General features: G+C 49.1%; 1 protein-coding gene and 1 long non-coding RNA gene across 23 annotated transcripts in view; one reads left to right on the top strand and one right to left on the bottom strand.

The window, feature by feature from the left end:
• MICAL2 (microtubule associated monooxygenase, calponin and LIM domain containing 2) overlaps nucleotides 1-27,900 on the top strand; it is a 207,883-nt gene that overhangs the window by 67,671 nt on the left and 112,312 nt on the right. For all 17 annotated transcript variants that reach the window (XM_079102657.1, XM_079102656.1, XM_079102662.1 and 14 more), the window contains exons 4-9: nucleotides 11,818-12,025; nucleotides 14,370-14,486; nucleotides 16,005-16,106; nucleotides 19,053-19,208; nucleotides 22,114-22,214; nucleotides 26,551-26,808. In XM_079102657.1, the coding sequence (XP_078958783.1) occupies nucleotides 11,818-12,025; nucleotides 14,370-14,486; nucleotides 16,005-16,106; nucleotides 19,053-19,208; nucleotides 22,114-22,214; nucleotides 26,551-26,808 (942 nt within the window). The remainder of the gene's footprint in view (nucleotides 1-11,817; nucleotides 12,026-14,369; nucleotides 14,487-16,004; nucleotides 16,107-19,052; nucleotides 19,209-22,113; nucleotides 22,215-26,550; nucleotides 26,809-27,900) is intronic.
• Nucleotides 19,052-24,664, bottom strand: LOC306639277. 6 transcript variants are annotated; one of them, XR_013757587.1, is made up of 6 exons: nucleotides 22,942-24,664; nucleotides 22,466-22,658; nucleotides 21,671-22,033; nucleotides 20,265-20,584; nucleotides 19,299-19,357; nucleotides 19,052-19,192 (listed from the first exon to the last, which is right to left on the bottom strand). It is a non-coding gene; the product is annotated as an uncharacterized lncRNA (long non-coding RNA). The 6 variants fall into 6 exon arrangements; XR_013757588.1 differs by having other exon boundaries at nucleotides 21,671-22,013; XR_013757589.1 differs by having other exon boundaries at nucleotides 21,671-21,896.

Raw genomic sequence — 27,900 nt, 5'->3', positions numbered from 1 at the left:
TCAGGCATTATAGGAGCTAAGGGTCGTAGCTCTAAAAGCCCTGTTTTCCTTTAGTAGTTCAGCAGACATAGTTAAAACACACCCTTCCTGCCTTATCATCCACCCGTCGCTGAGGTTGAGCTGAGGGGCATTTCCTGAAGGGTTACAGTGATGATGCAATAGACCTGGATCCCGGAAGTCCCGCCTCCTGCATGTGGACTTCCTCAGCCAGCCCGCGGGTGATGCCAAAGCCATGGCTCATGCTCTGCTGGCCCAGGCCTGTCTCCAGAAGGCAGGTGCTCTGAATGCCCAGGCATGCCTTCCTCGATGGCACAAAGAGCTCCCCAGCAGCTCCCAGCAGGCTGTGAGGAGAGGCTTTCCAGAAATGTGCCCTTTAAGATGCTCTGACAAAGAAAACATCATGTGTTCTTTGGCAGGTTGTAGGCATCTATCACGTGGCAGTGGTGGGTGGGCAGGGTGATGCAGGATTGGAGTCTGCTGATGTCTAGACACTGTGGTCTAGTCACAGTTTTGAAAACATTTTAATTACAAGCCACTTTATGGTGTAAGGTGACCCACTTGGAGTTATTAAGAAATTCTGAGTAAGTTTGTTCACGTCTTTCGTGGCAGCCGCAAGTTGAGTCAAAACTACATTCCACTGGTGAGTTCTTGGGCCTGGAGAGCTCGTGTGAGATGCCAGGAGGGCCTCGCCTTCCTCCTGTCGCCTGTAAAGCCTGCCCGCTCCTTGTCTGGGGAAAGGCCTCTGCAGACATACTGGGGTTAGTCTCCTGAGGCATCAGGGTCCACATTTCTTCTGTGGGTGGGGTACCTGAGGTATATCCCAGCCCCCAAAGATGGATCAAGGTGCAATGGATTAAATGACCAATTGACCAAATGACTTTATCCTGGGGAAACTTGAGGATTTGTGTCACTTCTGACTGGCTTTATGACATTTTGTTTCCCTGTCTAATCTGAGGTATTTCATTGGTAAGATGTGAGAAACTACCCACCATTTTTGCAACTTTACTCTTCTCCTTTCCTCCCAAACCTGTGCTTTGAAGCAAATTGTTAAACAAATGGGCTTGTGTATGTTAGGTAACAGTAACTTTCACTTTTTGCAAAATCTAGAGACACAGTACTGCCCATCAGCATTTTTAATCAACCATGAATAACAAAAAAAAAAAAAAAATTAAAAATTAACAAAATTTCAGGCAAAATTCAACAAGATCAGTGGTTACTAGGTTGGGTCCAGAATTTGACAGATCTGGTTTTAAAACTTAGAAAGAAAGGAGAGAGGAAAGGAGTTCCTTGCTACCACTCATTGACCGCTCACCATGTGCTAGTCCAGGCTCTTTAATGAATGATTGTACATTTTTTTTTGTCTCTGTCCCCAGAAGAACTCTAGTTGGTAGGTATGATACTTATCAAGACACACGGGCTGCCTGCTTCACTTCTCCACCCTGCCTGCTGTTTCTGGGGCTGTTCAGTCCGGGGCAGGTTTGTCTCATCCTGAATTACATCTACAGAGACCCCTGAGCTGTGTTCATTCAGCCCTTGACCATGGGGCAAGAAGCTTCAGAGAAGGGGGAGGTGAGGGAGCACGGCTTCTCTATAGGGAGTTCTCAGAGCACGTTCTTACCAGCTGCCTCCTCAGGGATCACTAGGCTCTTGGTAGGTGGTTGGCTCTGGACCTAAGCACTGGTCCAGATCCAGCTGCAGAATGGCCGGGCTGGCCTTGTTCTCCTTGGCCGTAGCATGAATAGCTGCTGGTCTCAGGTAGGTAGTCTCTCCTTTGTTGACCTGAGAGGAACAGAAGTTGGTGACAGTTGACAGAATGCTGGCCTTGTCCCACGTGAAGCCATCAGCAGGTTGCATGGTGGCCTTTCTTCAGAGGCCAACCTGGGACAAAGCTGTTGGGCCAGCCTTGCTGGTGGCTACAAGTGGTTACAGGATAAGGTGGTACCAATGGAAGGTTCAAGTCCCCGCTAGGGAGAAGAAAGGGACCAGCAAGGAAAAGTAGGACTTAACACTTTGGAGAAGGGTGACAGCCAGGGCAATGAAGAGGAAAGAGCCAGACGCCGGCATCTGAAGGACCTGGTGGTGGCTCCCAGCTCTGCCCGTCCTCAGCTGCCGGTCTGAGGCAAGCGAGACTTGGCGGAGGGGAGCTGTGTTGGGAGCTGGACCGCCTGGGTTCAAAGGCCAGCCCCTGCATTACCCACCATGCGTGCGATGAGACTGCAGCCTGCTGCCTGGCCATTGCATGCCTTGGTTTCCTAATCTTGGGCTGTTGGGAGGTGCGAGTGCATTGACACACGACCCTTAGCACCGTGCTTGACCCAGAGCAGAGCTCAACAGAGGCTAGCTGTGTTAAGTCATTTCACCTCTGAGCCCTGGTTTCTCACCTGTGAAATGGGAACCACAGTGCCACTTTCACCTTACAGGACCAACTGAGCACTCAGGCAGGTTTGGCCACAGATACATGACACACTCAGAGTGCCTGCCTTCACCTCAAGTGGCCCCTGGCTGCGGCACCTGTTGAGTGGAAATGTGTGTCATCAGGCAGATTGACAGCTGCTGGTCTTGGTGCTGGCTGGAGTTCTCTGGACTGGGCAAGTGCAGGTGTGGGATGCTCAGCCTGTGTTCTGCTTTAACACTGGATTAAGTGACCCATGTTGTTGGCTCCTTAGGAGAGCTACCGAGTTTTCCTGCAGGAACGTGCCAGGGTCTGCTGCTCTCACAGCCACCAAGCCAGACTGTCCCCAGTGGTGCTGGTCCACCAGACCCTCCTGAGCACTCCCCTTTCTCCTTCCATCCCTCTTCATTGTGGTTGTAGTTGTCCTTGTCATAGTCACGGTCTTGTTGTCATTGTCCTCCCCCTCCTCCTCCTTTCTCTTTCTCTCTCTCTTTTGGAGGGCATTACAGCATTATTTACTAAAATTTTGATATTTATAAATCTTATCACCTAATAATTCCATTTCAAACAATGTGTCCAGCAGAGATACAGCTGTGCAAAAACAGTAGCAATAAGAATATTCATTGCAGTATTGTAGTATGCGCGGGGCGGGGAATCAAAATGGGAGGGATCAAGGCAAGAAGGTGATAGAGAATCCTGAGCAATTCAGGACCCTGATTCCAGCAGCTACTGAATCCTGATCTGCCACCTGCTTCTCCTGGTTCTTCATGGAAGTCTCTGTGCATGCTGGTTAAATGCAGGGTCTCAGGCCCAACGGCCCCAGTGTGCATCATGGGTCCATCAGCTATAAAATACTAATGATGGATGTATGCTGTGAATGGACTCAACTGAGCCTGGAACATGCTTACAAGCTTGGCTCTTATCAGGGTAATGTGGGACCACCTCCATGACAGAATTAGGGATTTTAAGAGTTACTAAGCAAAAAAAAAAAAAAAAAAAAAAAACAAGGAGAAAATGATAAGAATGAACTGGTCTATTTCTGGATGCCAGATTGTTTATGTATTTTAGCTCTTTTTTCCCCTCACATGTGGATTATAACTGCCCTAGATATTTTAGCTTTGAATATATCTTGCCTCAACCCATCTCAGAAGGTTGTGAGATTCTTGTGCCACCCATTGTAGGATCTTGAAAGAACCCATGACTTCTACTCCCCTGAGAGGAGAAAGGCAGCCACCAGCCCAGGGCCCCAACAGAGCTCATAGGAGAAAAGACTACTGATGCAGAGAAAAGCCAGGCTATAAGAAGCAAAATATGTTATAATTTATCATATCACGTGATGCATTTAGGATATATACATTTCATTCTATGTAAATTTTACCTTAAAAAATCTGGTCAGAAGAAATAAATGGTTTAGAGATTTAAAAAAAGAAAAGAAACTGAATAAATATCAAGTCAATGAAATGCACCCTAAAGTATTTGGGAGGAAATGTACTAATTCTGCAATTTAGTCTGAAATGTACCAGAAAACATGAAAATATGATAAGTAGACTAATTAATGGACAGAGGGATGAATGGGAGAACAGAAATGTGATAAAGCAACGAGAGTAAAATCTAATGCTGGTATCCAGGTGGCAAGTATTTGAGTGTTTGCTAAGATCCTTGAAACATTTCTGTATGTTCGAAAACTTGTATTATAAAATGTTGCAGAAAATGTTGTAAAGCTACTAGAATAAAAATGGGGGAAAAGTCAGGAAAATAAAAAGGTAGATGCTGGAAATATTTACAAACAATGTAAATGCTGTTTGAAAACATGGATATTAGGATGAAGAAGAATGAAACTGGGCCTGTGTATTTTCCTGCAGTAGATTCCTTTTTAAAAAATATTAGAAATGTCGTGGATTGGTTTTAGAGGAAGACTGTTCCAGGCAAGGGTGGAGCAGGTGAAAAGTCCCTACCTGCCCTGGGAGGCCTTTACAGCTGGGGTCAGGGAGGAAGGAGTGTGGCAGCCACTGCAGGCAGAGGAAAGGAGGTCAAGGTCGCCTGAGAACTTGCGGCCATGGCGAAGTCTTCTGGTGTTTGAGCTCTGAGTACAATAGGAAGCAGGAGAGGTCCTGAGTTGCATGGGGCGTGACCTGCTTCAGAAGGACTGCCGTGGCTGAGGTGTGGGGAGACTGGACGGCACAAGGGTGGGGGCGGGAAGGCCAGGAAGGAGCACTAACAGCAGGTGGGGCAGCAACGCGGTGACTTGGTAAGCTGGCCGTATGGAGGAGGCAAAAACTGGCTGGATTCGGGGTCTGTTCTGAAGGGAGAGTCAAAGGGTTTACTGATGGGTGACCATAAGTTAAAAGAGGAGAGGACCAGATTTTTTATCTAAGCAGCTAGAATAGTAGATATGCAGTTACCAAGATAGTGACGGTGGGCGAGCACAGGTGGGTGGGTTCGAGAGCTTGATTGCAGATCTGTTGCTGCGAGATGCTTATTAGACCAGCTGGAGGGTAAGGCTGTGGGAATCTGGTGTCCTGGGGAGCTTCCGGGTCAGGCATGATCGTGAGCACCATCAGCATGGGAGTGGTATGTAGAGCCATCGAGGTAGATGGTGTCAAGGTCAAGAAGAAAAGAGGAACAAGACTGAGCCCCGGATGTTCCCAAGAGTCAGGAGGATGAGGGGAGCAGCGTTGCCTGAGCACCCCGAGGCAGGGTAGAAGAGTCAAGAGCGTGGACCTGATGTTCCAAACACTGCTGTCATCCAGGCACAGTGACATGCACCTGTAACCCAGCCACTCAGGAGGCTGAGGCAGAAGGATCACAAGTTTGAGGCCAGTCTCAGTGGCTTAGCAAGACCCTGCCTCAAAATGAAAAATCAGAAGTGCTAGGGATATGGTTCAGTGCCACTGGGTTTAATCCCTGGTACCAAACAACAAACAAACAGAAAACACTGCTGTGATGACTTCTGTACTGCTAGCCTCTTTCCTCTCTTCTCACCATCCTGGACTTTCCTCTGGAACCATTTTCCTAAGGTAGCCCTTTCATTCTGTTCCAAATCCCCATTATCGCCAGGGGCCCTGGGAGAAAAAAGCCCAACTCATTGATCTGACCTGCAAGACCCTCCAGGATTGGGCCCATTCTCCCTCATCTGCCCGTTCTGCCTTCCCATCATCCCCACTGGCCCCAGCGGGGCTCTCACTGTCCTGCAATCTGCCTCCTGCTTTCTCAGCATTCTATTTCTCCTGTCTAAGTCCCAGCCACAATTTCCACTCATGGCCCATCTCCTGGAGGGATCCTTTCTTGACCAAAGTTGCCCATCTATTCCTTTTCCAACTTTCTATAGCAGTCACAGGTAGTACCAGGCAATCTAGCATCATAGTTTCTGATTTTCTTCTTCTCTAGTCCCCGGTTTCCCCAGGTGTGGGAATTGTGGCTTTTAGCTGGGACTCTGGAATCAGAGGTTAGGTTCTAACCCTAGTTCTAATACCATGGTCAAATCATTGAATCTTCCAGAGCTTCAGTTTTCTCATTTTCCAAATGATCACAGTCATCTTATAAGCAGGCAATAAGTGGTAGCTCCACTTTTTATTGCTATCATCAATACCATCATTTCTTTTGCTCTTCCCAATAAGATACACGAGCTTCAGCAAAATTAGGATTGGGTTGGCACTTTGAGATCTCTCTGCGGGTAGGGACTGGGCTGGGGCAGTGCTCAGGCCCTGCCTGGGAATGCAGGCTGTAACAGGGGACATGCTGTAAAGTGTGAACAGCACCCAGAGATGATATAGACCTTGAGGATTGTGCTCAGAACTTCCAGACCAGGCATCCAATATAAGCACGCTCATGAGATCAAGGGGCAGAATGTTCACAAATGAAGTTGTCCCTATATCCAGACCCTGTGGTCCCAAGTTATAGTTGCTCATAAGAGGCAGAGGGTACTGGTTCAGGGAGGGATGAAGTGGAATGAAAGATTTCTCAAAGGAATTGGAGTTATTTTCTTAGGGGAAGCATGGAGAATAAGGTCTCTTTTCCCATTTCCTTTCTGTAAATTTCTGAGGTTAGAAAGTGGCATGTAATAATTCAGGAATAACTGGATGTGATCAAGAAACAGGTCAGAGTGGGGACCTGGGCAGGGTTATGTCCATCAGGTGAGATTTAGCTCCCTGCCCAGAGAAGCCCAGGAAGAGCCCTGCCTGGCCAACCCCCTCTCAGAGACTCCTCTTGGGCTAGAGTCTTAGTGGCCATATCTCTCTGAGTCCCCCTTGGCGCTGCCCTGCAAAGTGAGGCTGTGCAACCAGGCCCCATCACAAGCCCCCTCCCTGCAGGCACATGGGTGGCACCTTGGATTTGAGAGCTCTCCACCCCACAATTCTGAGCAAGCTGTTTTGCTCATGGTAACCCAGTAACAGTCAGGGACTTCCTGCCTGGGTTTAGGAAAGTGGCTCATCCTGAGAGCCAGGGAGACTGCAGGGCCACTCAGGGAGTCCAGTAGCATGATCCTGGCACCAGAGCACTGGCCTGGGGAACTGGCCTGCAGGTCAGCATGCCAGGAGGGCTGCTGCTACCAGGGAGATAGCACCATGCCTGACACCCTCATGCAAGCTTGCTGCCAGGCCAAGGCTCACCACAGAAGGCTTGTGCGGTCTGAGCCCAACTCAGCTGCAGTGGCACCTGCTAGTGTGGCTTCTCAGGGCTCTCACAGGCTCCAGCTCCATCCGGTCAGTGAACTTGCACCCTGAGGAAGCTCAGGAAGCTCAGCCCAGGCACAACCCTGTCTCTGTGCAGAGGCGCAGTGAACTCATCTGAACTCTGGCTCCGTTCAGAAGGCCGCCATGTACTTCAAGCAGGGAAGGGGTGAAATCCCCTGGCTTCATCCTCACTACCTCCTGTAAGCCCGGGCTTTACTCGCGGTAAGCTGTTAATACAGTGGTGGATGTTATAATCACTCCTCTCAGGACCAGGGGCAGGCAGAGGAAGCAGGGTGGCGTACAGCGGGGCCCCATCGGCAGGCCACCTCTGCTTGCTGGCGTCCTGCGCATCACCTCTCTGTAGCCTCTGCACACAGTGCTCAAGGAGAGCAGAGGCAGAAGTCAAGCAGAAACGAAGGCTGCAAACTAAAGAGCCCCTGACCGCTCTGCGACTGAATCTGTTGCGCGTTCAGGCCTGATCCCTGCACACCCTCTCACTTGTGGGTTGGGAAGAGGGGCAGTTGGAAGGTGTGCCAGGTCACCAGGAAGTAGATTGTGCTTGCTGGGCCCCTTTGAAGTGGAGCCAGAGTCCTGTATGAGCTGGGGCCTCTGCAGCCCTTGCGTCCTAACTGGGCAAGATGGCCATCATCTCCACTCTACCCCTTGATAAGTAAGGAGTTGGCATGTGTCTCTCCTCTTCACTAACATGGAGGCCTACGCTCTGCTGAGCTTATCTATACAATGGATTTCCTGCTGGTGTTGGATCATCCCCTGTCCCCGGTGAGTAATAATTTATGTCGCTTGAGCACACAGACATACCGATGTCCATGATGCTGGTGGCCTTGGCAGACCCCAATTCCCTCAGTCTGGGTGGGGATCTACAGACATTAACCCTGCCTGAACTGACATGCACCGAACATCCCCGTTACAGAAAGGACAGAATGGGGAGGGCTGAGAGAGCCCGCAGAGTTCAGCCTCCACCAGCCATGGATCGAGGCCTGCGCATCGGGCCCGGCCGGGTTCTGGGTGTTCAGAAATACAGAGACGCAGAATGGGGAGCATTCCAACCTGCTCCGGATCAGACTTGGGTGATTCTGACACAGAGCTTGGTTCTGGGGCAGCAGTAAGGACAGCGCTCATGGGAGCGTTGAGGAGGGGTAGAGAGTACAGGGAACTCGAGGAAACTCGGTTCTGAGTTTTAATGAAAAGCTTTCCTTTCCTGGAAGTTGGTCCTCAGCAGCAATGACCTAGAGGAGTTGGGAAAGGGAAGTGCTTTTTGGGTTGCGTTGGCGCCACGCTTTGCCTCTGTAGTCTGCTCGGGCCACCAGCCGTGGGTACTCCAAGGAAGTCCTCTTCTCTGCTGCTCCTCCACCAGGCATGTGGGTATTCAGCCTCTTGTCAGAATACCAAGCCCCCATGCGGGTCATAACAAGCATGTTTGAAGGGGAACTGGCCTGGCCCCTGCCAACAGCCCTTCTTCCCAACCTTGATAACATCTGTGTGGAATTTTTTTCCTTTATAGAGTTGGTTTTCCTTCATAGGCCCGTTGGTATTTGCTTTGATTTTAGATTTTGGTATGATTGGCATCTCTGAAATTTCAGGCCCAAAATGTGTACTGGGGCCTAGAACTGTGGGAAAGCTGGACTTTTGGTAATGGGATTTCAGGTGTGTCCAGGTAGAGCAGAAACAGTGCACTGGTAACTGCACACAAATTGCAGAGCCGCCCCAGCCAGTGGGGAAGGGTCTTCTGCCAGGGATCAGTGATGGGTCAGGCCTGGTGGGAGGAAGCCTTCGGTGGGTTGGGGGGAGGCCTCCTCCCCTTCCTGCCCTTCCTCACCCCACATCCTCCATCACCCTCCCCCATGTTCCTGGCCCTGGAGTGACCAAATTTGCAAACAGGAAAAGATGTACTAACTGCAAAGAAATGCGATGGGTCCAGACTTAACCCCAAAGCAAACCTCACAAGCATGGGGTTTGGAGCCATGCTTTAAAATGACCGTCATTGTCTGGCTATTTGCAGCGAGGAGCTGCCTGGGGGGTGAGATCAGGATGGAGCTGGGCTTGGGTAGTGGGTCCCCTCCAGGCGCCTCCAACCGGAGAGGAAGCCCATGCCCTGCATACCCGCTCACTCCCGGTGTCGCTGGGGGTGAGACGTATCTCAGCGGTGACTTCATTTCCCCTAGCTGGGTGTTCACAACTCTCTGGAAGGTTCCAACCAGTAAACCACACTGATTGTGGTGTGGGAGCTTCTGACATGCTTGATTGCACTGTCCCTTTGGGACCCTGGCGGTCCAACTGAGTGATAACTGGAGGATGGAGGATTTGCCAGGAAAGGGGAATGTGTTTTTTTAAGATAAGGTTTGTTCCTGAGCAGAAGGCAGTTTCCAGATGGCTCTGCAAAACTGGAGGAGTGAGGGTATGAGTCTTGCAGTTGCCCTGTTGGCAGCCCCTGGCTCAAGAGGTGTTCTGTGCTCCTCTGGTTTTAGACACCCCTGGGGCACCTCGTAAAACCTGGTTTGGATGGATGGCTTTTGCCCAGTACAGCTATCTAGGTAATCATGTATCTTACCTTCTGTCCTAATAGGCTTCTTCCCTGTGAGTACCTTGTCTTGTTCAAAATGCAGAGCCCACAAGGGCCTGGAGTGGGGTTAGCACACGGCCCTGTTTGCCACCTCTCCCACATGGCCCCAAGGCCCATAGGACCCAGGCCACACTCCTTCCCTTGGCATTTAAACCTTCAGCGTCTGGCTCCAGACTAACTCTCCTCTCTTTTATCTCCTTCCCTTCTCCCCTCCCACCCTGAACAGTCTTTCTCTTAGAACAGTCTGTCCCCTGGGCTGAAATGTTCCTTTTATTCTTATTACTTCTGGTGAACTAGAAGCAGTTCAGCATAGTTGGTTCTGGAATGAGACCACCAGGGTTCGAATCCTGGTGCTGTCCCTTTCAATCTGTGAAACCAGGGACCAGGAACCTACCTGCTTTGTGCCTTGTTTTCCCTCCTCTATGAAATGGGTGTAATAATAGTTCCTTCCTATGAGCAATAACAGGTCCTTAGTGTTGTCATGAGGATGAAAAGCTAAAAACTCTTGAAATGTCTATCATATAGTAAGAATTCAACACATGTAGGTGCCATGATTGATAATAACTTTCAAAGATCCTTCTCTGTGAAACCATCTCCAGGACACTAGGCAGGATGAGCTTTTCCCCTTCTGGGCTCCAGAAAGAACTAACCCCATGAGGTTCCAGGTATTGATTCCAAAGTCTGACTTTACCTCTGGCCTGAGATTTTCTAGGACACAGGGACTAGATTTCAGCAATAGCAACGTTTACATCAGGGTGTGTCAGTCTCTCTACCAGAGTCTTTTTCTCATGCAATTTTTTATCAAGACATAAACATTTACCCAATTAAACTACACAAGCCAGTGGTTTTCTTATATTCACAAGGTTGTGCAAATATTCCAGGAAGAAGCCCTGCATCTGTTAGCAGTCCCTATCCTCCCCTCCCCCTATCCCCTGTGCTCTCTGTCTCCGCAGATTTGCCTGTTCTGGATATTTCATATAAGTAGAAGCATATAATACACATCCGTTTGCCTCAAATCTCTTTCACTTAAGCCCAATGTTTTCAAGATTCATTCATGCCTTAGAAGTTTGTTCCTTTTTGAAGCTGAATGATATTGTGTTATAGGGGTGGATACATCAGATTTTGTTTATTCAATTAACTAATGAACAATTGCATTGTTCCATTTGGGGGCTATTGTGACGAATGCTGCCGTGTACACTCACGCTCTGGTTTTCACGTGGACATGTTTTCATTTCTCTTGGGTATACACCAAGGAGTTGAATTGCCAGCTCACATGGTACCCTAAGTTTGACTATTCACATCTGTGCTACTTTGCATTCCCACCAGCGATGTACAAGGGTTTGAATTTCTCCATCTCCTCACAAACACTTTTATTCTTTTTTTCGTGACAGTCATCCTAGTGGGTGTGAAAGTGACATCTTGTTGTGGTTTTGGTTCACATTCTTCTGATGGCTAAGGGTATTGGGCATCTTTTCATGTACTTACCAACCATTTGTACATGTTCTTTGAAGAAATGTCCTACACAAATTCTTTGCCCATTCTTTAATTAGATTGTTTTGTATTTTTGTTGTTGAGTTGTAAAGACTGTTTGCATATTTTGGATCCAAGTCTCTTATCAGATATATATGATTGACACATATTTTCTCCCATCTGTGGGAATGTCTTTTCACTTTTTTTGACAGTATCCTTAGAAGCAACAAAGTTTTTAATTTTGATAAAGTCCAATGTATCAATTTTTCCTTCTGCTGCTTGTGCCCTTGGTGTTATATCAAATAAACTATTGCATAATTCAAGATCACAAAGGTGTACTTTATACTTTTTTTAAAGTTATCTTCTTTACAATAGCCCTGTATGGAGAAATGACTCTTCAGAGACCCACTTTATAGATAAGGAAACCTCAGGGCCACATGCCAGATCTGGGATGTAAACTTGGTTCAACCTCACTCTGAACCTCTTGCACATCTTGCTGTGCCTTTTCCCCAAGTCTCTGTACTTCTGCGTCCCCACAGGCTTGCACAGAGACAGGTCATGTGCTCTGGCTGGAGGGATGCCAGGCCCGGGCAGGTGTGTGCGAGCCTTTGCTGGTTGATTTGGGTAGGTGGGGTTTGCTCCTCAGTCACGCTACTGACAAGATGCCAGAGGTCACCAACATCTCTCTCTCACCCCTGCAGTGTCTCATTGTTGGGGGAGGACCCTGTGGCTTGCGCACTGCCATCGAGCTTGCCTACCTGGGAGCCAAAGTGGTCGTGGTGGAGAAGAGGGACACCTTCTCCCGGAACAACGTGCTGCACCTCTGGCCTTTCACCATCCATGACCTTCGGGGCCTGGGAGCCAAGAAGTTCTATGGGAAGTTCTGCGCAGGCTCCATCGACCACATCAGTGAGTAGAGCCTGTGGTAGTGCCCCACGAAGGCCAAGATCCTCCCTGGGTGTGGTTCTGGGCTTGGGAGGCCCGGGCAGTTCCCTCTGGAAAAATCTCTGGAGGCTCCATACTTCCAACGGGCATTTGGCAAAGGCCTGCTTTGGGCTTTCGCACTAGGCTTGGCAGAGTTGGTCCTCAGGAAAATGCTTTGCATTCAGTGGTGGACAGTGAGGCAGAGTGGCCACAGTCTCCAGACTCGAACTCCAGAGCTGCCTTCTCTGACCTAGGGCTTGCTGTGGGGTGGGTGAGAAGCCAGCCCTGAGAGCCACGTCCCTATGAGGACAAGGATGTGTGGAGAAGGGCAGCAGAGTGTGGGTGAGAACGACTGGAGAGAAATGTCAGCCGCCCAGAGCGTGATTTATTGGACCCAGGAGAATTTTCCAGCAGTGGCCCCAGAGTTTACTCCCTCTTTGGGATGTGAAAATTCCAAGAGTCTAGTGGAAAGAAATTTGGATTTGCCCAGAAAGCTGCAGCGTCAGTGCCCAGGATATTCTGCCCCACCCTTGGAAGAATGCGTGGTGTTCGTTACCCACACAGAGCAATGACACCGAACACCCTTCCCGTGGGGCCCTGCTGGGAGGCAGCACAGCACAGCAGGCCTCGTGGGCCCCGGGGCTGTGGGCCTGACTTCCTGGTCCGGGAGCCCCTCCTGCCCACATCCGTGGGCTCTCTCCCACCCTAGACCTTGGAAAGAAGTGCTGGAAAGTCTCCGGGAATGAGATCAAAACATTCAGAACCATCTTTGTCAAGGGGAGCACTGGTCCTTGTGAAAAGAGAGGCAGGGGGAATTTATTGAGCACCTACTGTGTACTGGAACCGGAGAGAGACCAGGAAACCTTGACCCTGTGCGGAGAGGCCAGGCCTCCCCTGAAGGAGTTTTATAGCAGGAGGTGGCCAGGGCTCTTCCCAGCCCACTGATTGGCTTCTGTTCAGACCATCGGTGGTCTCTAACCCCAACTGCGTCCTCGGGCTCAGCCTTGCTCAGCAGTTCCTGGCAGGTCCTGTGTTAGTAGCCTCCTCCACTTCCCACTGCGGTGGTTCCAGCCCTCACCGCAGCCTCTTGCTCTCAGCAGATGGCCTTCCTCCCGCACTCTGGGGAAGAGAGGCCACACTCTGTTCCAGCCCCTGTGCTTCCCCCTACCCACTCACCCACTCCTTGCTTGCATCTGCAGTGCAGAGGTAGACCTGGGCGTCTCCTCTCAGACCATGACCCCTTGGCTCCTCCCCTCTGTTCACCTGTCCCTCTCACAGGCCTTTCCACTCCTCACATCTCGCTGGCCCTCCAGGTCTCTGTGTGTGCCCCATGATCACCCTTACCTCAGAGTATCCACTCTGGAAAGAGGAGGTGTGGGCTGTTCACCATCTACTGCTGCCGTCTCCCATGACACCCACCACCCAAGTCTGCAGAAGACTCCTGCTCCCAACTGCCCTGACCTCCTGTGGGATTTGATAGTCTTGGTTCCTCTTCTCTTGGCCTCCAGGACCCCAGCTCAGGCTCTGTTTGCCAATCCCACCATCACCCACAATCATACCCAGCTCCATTCTGTTTACCTGTATTTCCTCCATTAGAGGGCGTGTCCCCCACCTCCTGTGCCTTGCCTGGCACCTGACGCATTGTAGATGCTCAAGAAATATTAAGTGAGCTAAACCTGTGAAATCTAGAGAGGCCCATGAGAGTTTAAAACTTCTCACTCAGCAGAAAAATACCCGGAGGGATGCCCATTGGTACAGAATCGCAGGAGTCAAAATAGGGGAATGAGGTTCTACCCCCTGGGGCAGTGAGTGGGAGGTGGAGGACCTTGAGCACTTCCCACCCTGACCCTTACCATGGGAGGGCGAAGAGCCGAGACACAGCCTCCCCACAGGAGCCGTTTGATTGCTGTCTCCACTTGTTGCCCTTCATGGTCTGTCTGCCTGCTCCTCTTTCCATCTTCACCTTACCAAGCCCAGAGCCCAGCTCAGGAAGGAGGCCAGAAAGGTGGAGTCCCCCTTCCCTCTGGTGTCATCCAGTGCTAGCGCAGGGACTTCGAATCGGACAGATCCAGGCCCGCATTCTAGTTTTGCTCCTGTGTGACCTCAGGCAAACACCCTCAGCTTCTCATCTATAAAATGAGAATAACGATGGTCCCAAAGGACTGCCGTAAAACAGAGTGTGTGGCGCAAAAATCCGTGCTCAGTGATGATCACCGTTGGTGTATTAGCACGCTCTGACCGCTGGCCAGTGATTCTGTGGCCTTCTGCATACAGGAGGCACTCGGGTCTTGCTACCGACGGTTCATCTCCGCCCCTCCCTCCCTAACAGGTATTCGTCAACTGCAGCTCATCCTCTTCAAGGTGGCCCTGATGTTGGGAGTTGAAATCCATGTGAATGTGGAGTTCGTGAAGGTTCTAGAGCCTCCTGAAGATCAAGAGAATCAAAGTAAAGTATAGTTTTCCTTTTCTGTCTCCACATCAGACATCGCAAACCGGAAGCCACACTTGGAGCAGTTGGAGGTTTCTTCTGCGAGAGTGATTTTTATGAGGAGCTGTCTGGCACACTTCCATCCATGGACAGCTTACCTTTTTCGATCATTGCTATTGCTTTAGATTTTTCCCTTCATTTCCCGGGTGGGGTGGGGTGGGGTGGGTGGGGATTATTATTAAGCCATCACTCCTATGATTTGGTGACCTTGTGACTAGGAGATGCTATTTTGACAAATTAAGCCCGATCAATAGAAGAAAAGAGGATGTAGATTTGGTGGTTTGGTGAAGTTCATTCACATGCACTCCAAGTTATGCATGTGAATTCACACGGATGTGTGGATGCACCTGTTGGACCCACAAGATATTTCAATATCCAGTACAGAAAATGAGTCTTGTAGAACAACTATGAAATAAAGGGTCAATGGATATTTTGGTAAATATTATTTTTTCTCAAAGCTATTATTTATTCTGTACAAGATTCCTCTGTATAGTAGACATTCTTCTACTCTTGCTAAAACAGTAAATAAGTATCTACCATCCCTTGGGCTCAGATTCACAGGTCTTCCCCAGAAAAGGGTGTCAGGACAGATAAACTCAGGGTGTCTTTCTCTGGTGCCTGGACCAGATTGAGATTTAACTTATAAGCCATAAAATTCACCCATATAGGTATGCCCTTTTCAGTAATGTTTCCCTTTTTCCTTTTAGTATGTTTATTTAATTCAAATCCCTTGGACTCACCATGGTCAGGGAGGTTGTTCATAAAGCCTCTGCATCCTTTTTACTATCAACACCTTCTGCCTGGGAAGGGCTTAGAGTTTTGAGACAGCTTGGTGTTGGAAACCTCATAGTTTCCATAGTATACCTCATTTCTCATTTCCTCTGCCCAGCATTTGTGAGAAGTTATCTTATTTACAATAGGGGGCCTTTGTTGGCTTTTGTAGCAGGACAATATTTATTACCTGGCACTCAGAGACAAGAGCACTCCTGACTACTGTCTCTACTAGACACACAGGCTGTACCTGAAAATGTTTTTTGCCAAGGCAGCAGACTTCACAGTAGAATATTTTGAGCAAGAAATAGAAATTCAAATTGTTTTTGTTCTTTGGGTCTTTGTTTTTGTTCTTAGCAATAAGAAGGTACTGAGTCACGTGGGAGAATGTGAGAACACAGTAGAATCTGTTAGGAAAAATACTGTGCGAAGAGACTAGTTTGGGAATCACGTAGGATAAACTTCCAGTAAAGACCAGTGAAGCTAGGCCCGGAGCTGGTATTGCTGGCTTACTTTGTCCTGGACAGAATTGATACCAAAGCCAGCAGATGCCGGACAGAGTGTGACTGGACTGCCTTGTCCCTTCCCCTGGGGGCTCTGCCTGGGCTGCATTGTCCGTTTCTCATGGCCAACACACAGGGCTGCCCCACTCTCTCCTCCCACCTCTCCCTTGTGCTGGCTCAATCTCCCCTTTGTGTCCTGCAGAAATTGGCTGGCGGGCAGAATTCCTCCCTGCAGGCCACGCCCTGTCGGAGTTCGAGTTTGACGTCATCATTGGTGCAGACGGCCGCAGGAATACCCTGGAAGGTGAGGGTTCTTCCTCTTGGGACAGGGGTGGGGAGACTGGGAGGGATGGGAGAAGGGCGGGCAAGATGGCAGGTGCCAAAGCTGGGGGAGCTTCTCAGAGGGCAGATGTCCTGTCCTACCTGAGGCAGCGGGGGCTGGGCTCCATGGGGCTGAGAGTGAGAGGGCCACCATTTCATTCTCTCTGGACCTTGGTTTTCCCAGATCTAGAAGGAGGGTAGCCGAACCCACTCAGAGTATTGTGCTGAGGATTGGACACTCATTCTATGATTCCCAGACTCACTTATATGCAAAAATGCTCTATAAAGGTTAAGTGCTGTGGGAAAAATCAACATGCATCTATTGAGCACGTGCTGATGTGTGAGCCAGGGTGCTGAGCACTTTAAGACTTCATCTGAGATAAACACTTCATGCCGTTAATGGCATTTGTTCACGTTCAAGTGCACTAGGAACGGAAGGAGTTAGAAAAGGAGCCCCTCTCTTTCCACAACTCTTAAGCACACCCACTGCTGGGCAGTTAGATAAGCTCTGCCAAACTGTCCCGTACAAAACCATGCTTCACTGGGTCCTAAAGTGGGATGCCCATTGTGCTTTCCTGGGGTGAGATCCAGCGTTGGTTAAGAGAGAAACCCATCACTAAGGAAATGCACAAGTCACGTCCATCCCAGATCTGGGATCAATTAGGCTACTAGGTGTCCTGATTTATAGTAGCAGTACCAATTTGAAACCACAAGTTGTAATTAATATGGCCCCCCAATGGCATCTCTTAGACTAGGGACAATTCTACTTTTTGAGCTTGCCCCCCTGGAGGGCCACAGGCTGTGAATATCTGACAGGGAGGGCACCCCAGAGGACAGGGCGCATGCCCTGAAATAGGCTGATAGAAAATTCAGGATGTCTGGTTCTTCTGGCTCAGGCCCTTTCCTGAGTGCTCTTTACCACCACCACCTTCTGACCTCACTTCCATACCCTCACAATCAATAACCAATATCTGACAAGGTATTTTAAACAGTTCTAGCTTCCAATCTGGATGTCGTACTCTTAGGACTTCTTATGCTGTTTTGGTGATTTAGTAAATAACCATTCCTGTTACTTTGACAAAGGTCTAATGAGGAACAACTTGAAGAAGGGGTTCTAAGTAGAAACCCAAGGTTTCAGTCAAAGGAATTTTGGACAGAGGATTGGGTACCAGCATGAGGCTGGAGTACATGGTGAGAGGATGTACAGAGAATTCCCAAGGTTATGCTGAGCAGGTCTGTACCTGTATGACTAGTGTCTTAGTCTGTTTTCTGATGCTATAATAGAAGATCTGAGTCTGGGAAATTTATTAAGAATAAAGGTTTATTTAGCTCATGATTCTGCAAGTTAGAAGTCCAAAAGACTGGCACCAGCATCTGGTGAGGGCTTTCTTGCTGCATCATAACATGACAGAGAGCATCCTCAGGCAACATAGAACAAGCTTGCCAAGAGAGCTCCCTTTTACAACAAAGCCACTCCTGAGATGGCCTGTTAATCCATAAATTCATGAGTGAATGAATCCAATCTTGAGGGCAGAACACTTGGACACAATCATTTCCCTAAGGCCCCTCTCCAACTACCATGACATATGAATTTGGGGATTAAGCTTCCAACCCAGGAATTCAGGGGACACATTCAAACCATAGGTACTGGGGCCAGGAATCAAGCAGGTAAGCAGCATGTCTGGGGCAGGAGTGGGAGAATTCAGGACCACAGATGCCTAGGAAAAGGAAGATCAGAAGAAGGCTCCATTGAGATGTGACCACCTGCTGTGATCCTGCATCACTGCCAATCAAAATAAATGCTCATATAAGCCATTGAAAGCCAAGCCCCCTGAGGATGTACTCCTATGTTCCACTGCACAGTTGGCTGTGATAAACATTTCAGGATAGCTAGAAGAGGGCTGGGGCTGGGGCTCAGCAGTAGAGTGCTTGCCTAGCATGTGTGAGGCCCTGGGTTCAATCCCCAGCACCACATTAAAAAAAAACTAAATAAACAAAATGAAGGTATTGTGTACACCTACAACTAAGAATATTTTTCTTAGATAGCTAGAAGAGGGAATTTTGAATGGTCTCTGCCTAAAGAAATAATGAATGTTTGAGGAGATGTGCTAATTACCCTGATTTGATTATTGCTTATTACATACATGTATCAAGTACCACATTGTATGCCATAAGCATGCACAATTATTTTGTGTCAATTTAAACAAAAAAGTAAAAATTAATAAGAACCCTAAGGAATTAGAGTACTAAATTATGCAAGTTAGAATTCTGTCTATTCATTATACATTTATTCGATATGTACTAAGTACCTGTTACTAGGAATTAGTATATTAGTTTCTGGGGGCCGTTCTAATGAAGCACCACAAACCGCATGCTATTGTCTCATAGTTATGGAGGCTGGAAGTCCACAATCAAGTTGTGCCCAGGGTTCATTCCTTTTGAGGACTGTGGGAAGAATGGGCTTCCTGCCCCTCTCCGAGCTGCTGGTGTTTGCTTCAGTCTCGGTGTTCCTTGGGTTATAGAAGCACACCTAATCTTCATCTTCACAGGACAATCTTTCTCTCTGGGCACAAGTGTGCCCTGCTTTTCCATGTCTATAAGAACATCAATCATACTAGAGTAGGGGAGCGTCTCTGTAGAAGGGTGAGCTCTGTGACTAGTCGCCTGCTAGAGAAGATCACTTGGGCCATTTGCCAAGCCTAACTCACCAGGGTATTGGTCTCACAGGTTTTAGGGAAAGACAGGGTCCCACTGACTTTGCAAGCCTCTGGTGACATGTTGCTTCCTCTTGGGAGCAAACCAGTCATTTCTGCAGACTCCTGTCCTCCAGAGGCCTACAGGCCTGGTTTCACTGGCCTTTCTCAGTAATGACTTTCAGTGTTCATGCCAAACCCAGAAGACTGACTCAGTTATCTCTCTCTCCTCACAGGGTTCAGGAGAAAGGAGTTCCGTGGGAAGCTGGCCATTGCCATCACTGCCAACTTCATAAACAGAAATAGCACAGCTGAGGCCAAAGTAGAAGAGATTAGTGGCGTGGCCTTCATCTTCAACCAGAAATTTTTTCAGGACCTGAAAGAAGAAACAGGTGAGACCTTCACCTCTCTCTCAGCCAGCTCTTATCTATATTTTCTAAGGGACTCATACTGAGAGGGTGGAGGCGGAGATTTCTCCTTACGGTGATAAGTGGACAGTGTTCCTTCAAAGGATTCTTGATGAACATTCTGGATGTTTTACCTGAAAATAGAAAACAGATAGAGCCTTTATTCTATTGACCTTTACTAAGTGCCTGCTGTATGCCATTGCTCAGTATTGTGGGGTACAAGGTCAAGGTTGACGTGATCTATGCCTCCTGCTGACACACCTCCCTGACCTTCAAGGATACCCACGTAAAGTGCCCTAATGCAAGATGATCAGCACTGCACCTGGGGGGCAGCATGAAACACAGGGGTGCTCTGGGAGCCAGGAATCCACAGGTGGCAACTGAAGGAACCCACATGCTGCACACCAGCTGCTGCTGTCCCCAAAGGATGTCCAGGGCTGCCACTCTCTGGCAGCACATGCCATCCAACCACAGGTGGAGAGGACAGAGGTGCTGATTCACTCACTCACTGGCTGCTACGTGCCAGATGCAGCTTTGGGGCCTGAGCTAGACCAGTGAACAAGACAGAATTCCTCCCCCAGGACCTGTGTTCGTGCTATGGAGGTAGATAGCCACAGAACAGAAAAGGGACACGCTGGGCAGCCGTAAGGATGGCAGAGAAAACAAAGTGAGCAGAAAGCAAGGATGAATCGCCTGTTTTCAATTAAGTAAATTCCAGATGTTTTCTTCCTTCTTTTTTGATATTGGGGATTGAACACAGGGCCGCTTAGCCACTGAGCCACATCCCAGCCCTTTTTATATTTTTTATATTTTATTTTGAGACAGGGTCTTGCGAAATTGCTTAGGACCTCGCTAAGTTGCTGATGCTGACTTTGAACTTGCAATCCTCCTGCCTCAGCCTCCTGAGCTGCTGGGATTACAGGTGTGTGCCACCACACCTGGCTTCCTTTCTTTTTTACTTGACTAAAAATGTGTATTGTCCATTGAAAAGGCAGTATAATAACAATTTTAAATATAATCTTTGTGCTGGAGGTCAGTTACCTGCTCTTTAACCACCGGGTACAGCACCTTCAGTCATGAGCTCCTTCCATTTTCCACCTGCATATTTGCTTTATCCATGGCTCCACCTCTCCACCTCAAATCATATGACTCGGCGTCATATTTAAAATATCGTCCACATCTCTCATTCAACGTCATAGTTCCAACATAGACCTCCCGATGGTCAGTTTTGGGAGCTGTGGAACATCTTACCAAGTAGGTGTCGCCACTTAAGCTTTTAAGCCAGGGATTGGCAAACCAGAGCTGGCCACATGTTTTTATATTGCCTTTGAGCCAAGAATGGTTTTGTATTTTGAAAGTGGCTAAAGAAAAAAAAATCAAAAGGGTAATATTTTTTAATGCATGAAAATGATATGAAATTTAAATTTTGATGTCCATTGTAAACATGGGTGATAACACAACCATGCCTGTTTATTTTCATTGTCGTTGATGGCTGACTATACCATGGGCCCTTACAACAGGGACCATGTGGCTCACAAAGTCAAAAATGTTTACCATCTGGCCCTTTGAAAAATATTTGCTGACCTCTGATTTAGACCTTTCACTAATTTACTGTTGCGAATAAGACTGTTTCTGTTGAATCATATCTTTAAACTTGTTTACTAGGAATGGGATTAATTGTGGAGCCAGATTCTGCCTCTCGCTGTCCACAATGAAACGCATCCATTAAGTGACCCTTTGAGTTTCCCCACAATTGCATAATTTTATTGAGTTTTAATATTTCCTCCCAGCATTTATGTCCTTTTGAATTATTTAAAAGTTCTCCAACACTTCCTTTCCCTTAAAGCCAAGAAAACAAATATTTAGACCACCAGTTATAAATTCTGACAGGACATTGAATATGTTTTTCCAAACGTTTCAATGCGCTTCCTTTAAACTTTGCTGAGGTTGTCACCTTAGGCTGTTGTTTCACAAAGTGCCCTCACACAGTGACAGCGACATTTCCTCTGTTCTTTTGGGGGCCCTCTGCATTCTTGGCTGTTCCCTACTGAACTGTAGTAAAGGTTCCTGGGGTTCCCCAGCCCAGCTCCCTTGTGTGGAATGCTGATTGGTCTCCAGGTGTCTGTTCCTTCCTCTCCCTTCAAATAAACTAGGCCAGTCGTTCTCAAACTCAAATGTGCACCAGAATCACCCAGACGGCTTGTTAGAACCCTGGGTACTGGCCCTATCCCCAGAGTTTCTGATGCAGTAAGTCTTGGATAAGCTGCTGATAAGCTGCATTTTTAATAAGTTCTCAGAGGGCCTCTGGCCAGGGACCACCCTTTGAGAACAACTGACTAAGCTCACATCTCTCAGTGTGGTTTTTGCAGAAACCCAGAGTGCAAAAAGATACATTCCAGGTCTCTAATCTGAGTTCTTCCTACCACTGCTCTTGAGTTTTCACTCACAAGCAGGGAGATAGTAGAAGCATCTGTTGGTGTAGGCTTTGGAGAATTTCCACAGCTCTGAGCACACGGAGGGCATAGTGGGTAGCACTCAGAGCCGCACAGGCTTGGGTTCAAATCCTGTCTGTGTTGCTATTTAGCTTCCAAGGTCAGGTCCAGCGGTTTTGATTACATCTTACCCAGCTCCACCTTAGAAACACTGGCTCACAACCCCTGCAGACATTGTGAACTCAAACAACAACGTCTTGCTGTGATTATAAATGCTAGCTCTTCTGACTCGGGTCACTTCAAGTCCTCTCTTATCTTTCCCAGCCTCGTGTCTTAAACTCTTGTCTCACATAATATTCTGCAGATAAATAATGAGACCTGCAATGAGGCAAAGTACAGTTCCTGGCACACAGCTGGCTCTGGGGAAGTAACCCTGGGCCTGAACACTCTCTTTTCAGGGATCGATCTTGAGAACATTGTTTACTACAAGGACAGCACCCACTATTTTGTCATGACTGCCAAGAAGCAGAGTCTGCTGGACAAAGGTGTCATCATTAACGTATGTACCTTGGCTAATTTCTCACCTGCCTTTCCCTTATGACCTGGGCCGGCAGCACCAGCAGGTGTGGGAGAAGACGCTGTCCTGCCAGAAACTGAGCACAGGGAGGAGACAGAAGGGGCCACCCACCTCCCCCATTCCTTGCCCTTGTTATTGCATGAGTGCCAGTAAAGGAGCCGCGCCCAGGCCTGGAGAGGCTTCTGCAGAGAAGTGTGCTGGCGTTAGTGTGGATCAGCCAAGTCTTCACCTACCCTGCTCCTTCTCTGGGAGGTCATGTGGAGACAGATGGGGGCTCCTTGTCCTGGTGGAACACAGAGATGTCTTCCCTGGAGAACTTCATGCTGTGTCCCCTTATTGTGGTATGGGGGATAGATCACTATTCGCCACATACTAACTCAGAATCATGGCAACCTGTTTATTCTTTCTGAAACTCAGTCTTCATGTCTGCAAAATAAGAATGATTTCTGTGGGAAAGGGTTCTGGAGAGGGGTGTGTGTTTTTGTATGTATACACACGTACATACACACAGCACCTGGCTTGGGATGAGTTTGCAGATTCCCTCCCTAACTTCTCAGTCTTACTTGGACACCCACTCTTTTGTCCTGCTGGCTTCCTGGCTTCTGCTCTGTGGCTTTGCATCTTCCAGGAACAGGGTAGGAAGGGGGAAGCACATGGAGTGGCAGGCCCTCTGGTCAGGTTTCAGCCCTTCCCGAGCCCCTGTTCTCACCTCTGCTGCCACCACTGCATGCTCAAGATAAGCATCGTGCTCTCCCAGGTCAGCCTGCTCCCCGGTGCCAGCCTGGAGCCCGGGCAGCATGGTGACCATTGGTTGCTGCTTGTCAGAGAAGAATGTGCCTCTCTTCTTGCCAGCCTGTGCTGGCAGCTGGCCGGGTGACATTAGTAACCCAGCCCTCCCCTGGGTCTCCTCCACATTGGCTCAGGTCTTCGCTGAGAGCCTGGGCTGTGGGTGGCGGCTGCGGGGAGCCGCTGGTGAAGCTGGCTGAGCGCGCCTGCAGAGGTGTGAGCGTGGGGCCTCAATGGCTGGCGTCCAGTGCCCGTGGGTCCTTCTGGGGAGGCAGTATACCCCTACCTGCTGCCCTGCAGCCGGCCCTCCTGAGGTTGCTGCTGAGTCTGGAGATGGCTGTCAGTGCAGGGTAGTTCCGGCACGCAGGGCCGCAGGTGCAGGAGAGGGCCCAGGCTCCGGGAAGAGTGTGATGTGGGTTTTCTGTTTCACTGTCTGAGTCTGCCACCCTCCTGGGATGCTAAGGGCACCCTCAGGTCATCCCAGGGCGTTTGTCCAGGCCATAACATGTTGCTCAAGGTGGCTCTATTCCTCGGCGTTGCCCTTCCACGTTCCCATCTTGGGCTCTCTGTCACGGTGCAGGTCAGCAAGCACGACGTGCTCTGGTGGTGACTTTGGGGAGTTGGAATGGATCCCAGACCTGTGATCACCTCACCAAAGCCTCTCCTCCCCCAGAGGACTCCTTGATCTCCTGAGCTGGAGCAATGGGCCTAGAGGGCCATGACACGAACTCACATCTAGAAATCAGAGGCTGTAGGCTGGACACAGGAGAACTCTATAGCGTGTGTCTGGCCCATCTACCCTGAACCACTTAAATTTACATTCCTCTCTTGCCCCCAGAGGAACGGCAAGCCCTCTCAGTTATCCTCTCCCTATGTAGGTCAGTATCTTCCTACAGATGCTGCCTTAAATGTTTGCTGAATGACTGACTGACCTCTAGACAAGAGGTTTCCCTTACCTGCTTCCCCATCTATTCCAGCTGATCCCTGGATTTCTCTTCATGTTCTTGAAGGGAGAATAAAATTTCTCCTCCAGAAACCCTGCCTCTGGGCTCCCAGCTGTGTCCAGCTTTCTCTTCCCTCAAGGAGTGCACCCATCCCAGAGCCTCCCTGGGCCCCTCTTCCCCTGGCCCAGGCCCTTTTAGCCTGGGATTCCTGGTCACCGCAGGCATTTCTCACTCCAGTGTGTTGTGGATCCCCGTTCAGCTGCCTCAGTGCTGAGCCCTGCCTCCTGTGAAGCTTTGGGTGGACCTTGCCCCACCTTCCCTTAAGCCCAGCCCAGCACTAGGGCAAGTCTTCTTCCTATTGGATCCCTCACCCTTCACTCACTTTTGTGGCTTCCCTGCCCACAGCCCCACCTCTCTATTTAGCATCCAGTCCCACTTCAGAACTACAGGCCCGTGGAAAATCAGGCCTGAATTTATCCTCCTGCCCCACTTTTATCTCTTTTTAAAACAACTTCCCCAGGCCTGCCCACTTTACCTAAAACCTGTTCCCTGCCCCTCTGCCCTGCTTTTCCTTATTGTCCTCATTCTCACCTCCTCTGGATGGTTCTGCCACCCACCCACTTGCCCGGGACTCCCCACTGCAGCACCAGGCTGCGTGGACTCTCACCAGGTCCAGCCCGAAGTCTGCTCCGCCTGTCAGGTCCCACATTCCTGCGTGGGGTCTGCACCAGGCAGTACCTTCACTATACAGTGTTACCACTCAAAGCTCGCCCGGGCATGTTCTGAGGGGAGGTCTGCGTGAGCCCCTCTGTGCCCGCTGCCTGCATCTCATCACCATGCCTTCCAGGGAGTCCGGTGAGCATGACCCAGGAATAGGTGTCCAAAGGAAAACCAGGTAACAGGACCCGACAAAGGACTCTCGGACCAATGCTAGAAGGAACTTGGGAATTGTGGTTCGGGTGTGGAAATATTAGAATTTCTCCAACAGGGTGTTTGAAATCATGACTCTTCTGAGGACTGAGACAGGAGGTCACTGTGGGTGCAGGTACAGCTGAGCCTCTTGAGACCTGCAAACGCTCGTGCCAGCACCTTGTGTGGGTCTGGGTTGCACTTCACCACATGCCACCTTTCGTGCCCTTGTGAATCACTGGGGACAGGCATTCCCATCCATTTCTACCAACTTCCCACATGCCAGGCTCAGGGCTGGCGATTTCACAGGCACAGTCTCATTCGATCTTCACGTGGCTCTGTGCCGTAGGTTTTGTTACTCGCATTTTACGAATGAGAAAACAGACTCAGTATTGAGTTAAACAACTTGCTTGATATAGTTAATGAACACAGAGGTGGAATTTGACCCATTGCCCTTGCTGACCGTAAAGCCTGTGTCTGTCCTCTGTGCCAGTTCTTCCACCCCATGAGGCATGTATGATTTATTTTTTCCTTTCATTCTTTTTTCCTGTTTTTTTTTTTTGTTGTTGTTGTTGTTGTTTTGTTTGTTTGTTTATTTATTTTGGTACTGGGGATTGAACCCAGAGGCACTTAACCACTGAGCTACCTCTCCAACCCTTTTTTATATTTTATTTAGAGAGAGAGTCTCACTGAGTTACTTAAGGCCTCACTAAGTTGCTGAGGCTGGCTCTGAACGTAAAACCCTCCTGCCTCATTCTTCTAAGCTGCTGGGATTACCAGCATATTCCACCATGCCCAGCCATGATTTTTGTGTCATCTTTGGGAATGTGGCCTTTTAGTTTGCCACATGATGAGCACATTAGATTCTGGGTCTGGTCTACTCTTCTTCCTTCCTTCTCTGACATCCTGTGGTGCACCATCAGGATGAATGGAGGATCCTCTACGCTCGGGGTGACCCGCCCCCACACAGGGAAGTAGAACAATGAACACCCTGAGAGCAGAGCCAAGCCACGAGCTCTCAGCCTCTCAGGAAAGGAGTAGCGGATTCTGGAACGAAAGTTAGAGTTATGTTGAGCACCTTTATCATCCCCCGCCCCCCCCCCCCCCCCCCCCCCCCCCCCCCCGGTCTCGTTTGACTACTCAACGCAAAGCATCTGGACCACATTAGCTTAGCTAATTCCATTATTAAATCACACTTACTGACTTACTCCTTTGTTTTTTAATTGTGTTAAAAGTTATCGCAAGAGCCAGTCATGTGAAATGTGTTTCTTGTTTGCTGTAAGAACATTATCAAGTACACTGTTCATTAAATCTCTCAGCGTTTGCTGTCAAAATTCCTACATGAGACAGATCTTTTAGAATTTAGTGCCAGGAAAAAATTACCTCCCCTGAGGAATGGCTATGCTTCCTTCTTTCTGATAAGGAAAGTCCTGTAACATATCACATTTCCCTTTTGCCTTGGATGCCAGGAAGCTCAAAGCCAAATTTGAAGCTTAATCACAGCCGTGTTAACCCTCACAGCTGGCTGATTGGCTTCCTCGTTATTCCCCCGGCGCTGGCTGTCTATTTCTGTTTTGATTAGCCTCACTGTGTAGACCATGCCAAGTCCTTTTGCCTAGAGAGGATACAACTCCTCCCCTGCAGAGGGTCAGGCTCCGAGCTGTTCTGATCTTCCCCAGGACTACATCGACACAGAGATGCTGCTGTGTGCGGAGAACGTGAACCAGGACAACCTGCTCTCCTATGCCAGGGAAGCTGCAGACTTTGCCACCAATTACCAGCTGCCATCCTTAGACTTTGCCATGAACCACTACGGGCAGCCTGATGTGGCCATGTTCGACTTCACCTCCATGTACGCATCAGAGAATGCAGCCCTGGTGCGCGAACGTCAGTCGCACCAGTTGCTGGTGGCCCTTGTGGGTGACAGCTTGCTCGAGGTAATGCCTGCTTGTGGAGCCCCTCATTCCTGTGAAGAGACAGATCCCTGCATTTAACTCGCTGGCAGCATCTGCTGTCACATAGCTCTGGGAAGGACAGGCGCAGCTAGTGTCGGGACTCTGCCAAGGCTGGCTTGGCCCCAAGCCTGCCCTTTCACAGAATCCCAAAGAACTCTCCTGCCTGCATGTAGGTGGGAGAGCTTTCTCTCTCATCTTGTCTTCTTCCATGTTTTGGGGGATTTTTTGTTTTGTTTTGTTTTGTATTGGGGACTGAACCCAAGGGCACTTAACCACATCTCCAGTCCTTTTTTCATTTAGATCCCGCTAGGTTGCTTAGAGCCTCACTAAATTGCTGAGGCTAGCCTTGAACTCATGATCCTCCTGCTTCAGCCTCCCAAGCTGCTGGATTACAGGCATACACCACCACACCCAGCTAGGTGGACTTCTTTGTTGAAGTACAAAATTAGGCAGTCCTGGTCTGGACCACTGGGCTGTCCTTCTCAGAGCATGTAGGCCCTGAACTGGGTGGAGACTCCTTCCCCATGTGGTGGCCCTTTATGACCTTTCAGTGTGGAGAAGACCTTACAGGGTACAAGAGCGGCCTGGGGGGTCCCGGTGTGCAGTTTTCCAGTCATCTTCCCTGCTCAAACCTGCCAGGTACACAAGAATTCTTAGATTAAATGGATGTTGTCAGAAGGGATCAAATTTTATCTTAATATAAGTACTGACCAAACAATGTATATGTGTTTATCCCAGGTGAAGAGTCTGTGTTTGAACTCTGTGTTAGATGCTCATAAACAAGTTTCCTGGGCTCAGCTTGGCCGAACTGGTCCTCGCTCACCATGTGCATGGACATTCTCTTCAGTTCCTTATTGGAGCATCCAGCACCCACTGTCCCAATCTCCCTCCCAGCCTTCCCCCTCCCCAGTCCTGCCATGCTCTGTGCTACAGCCAACCATGTGGGCTCTTCTTCCATCAGCATTTTCCAGCTACTGAGTTTTGTCTACATTATTTCCAGAGGGATCAAGATCAGAATCCCTGTGCATGGGCAGCTCTTTTATGATGTGTTCCCTATCCCAGAGCCCTCAAGCC

Source organism: Sciurus vulgaris (assembly GCF_902686455.1).
Source record: "Sciurus vulgaris genome assembly, chromosome: 11".
NCBI lineage: Eukaryota > Metazoa > Chordata > Mammalia > Rodentia > Sciuridae > Sciurus > Sciurus vulgaris.
The sequence above is the reverse complement of the archived record's forward strand: the minus strand, read 5'-3'. Positions and strand labels throughout refer to the sequence as shown.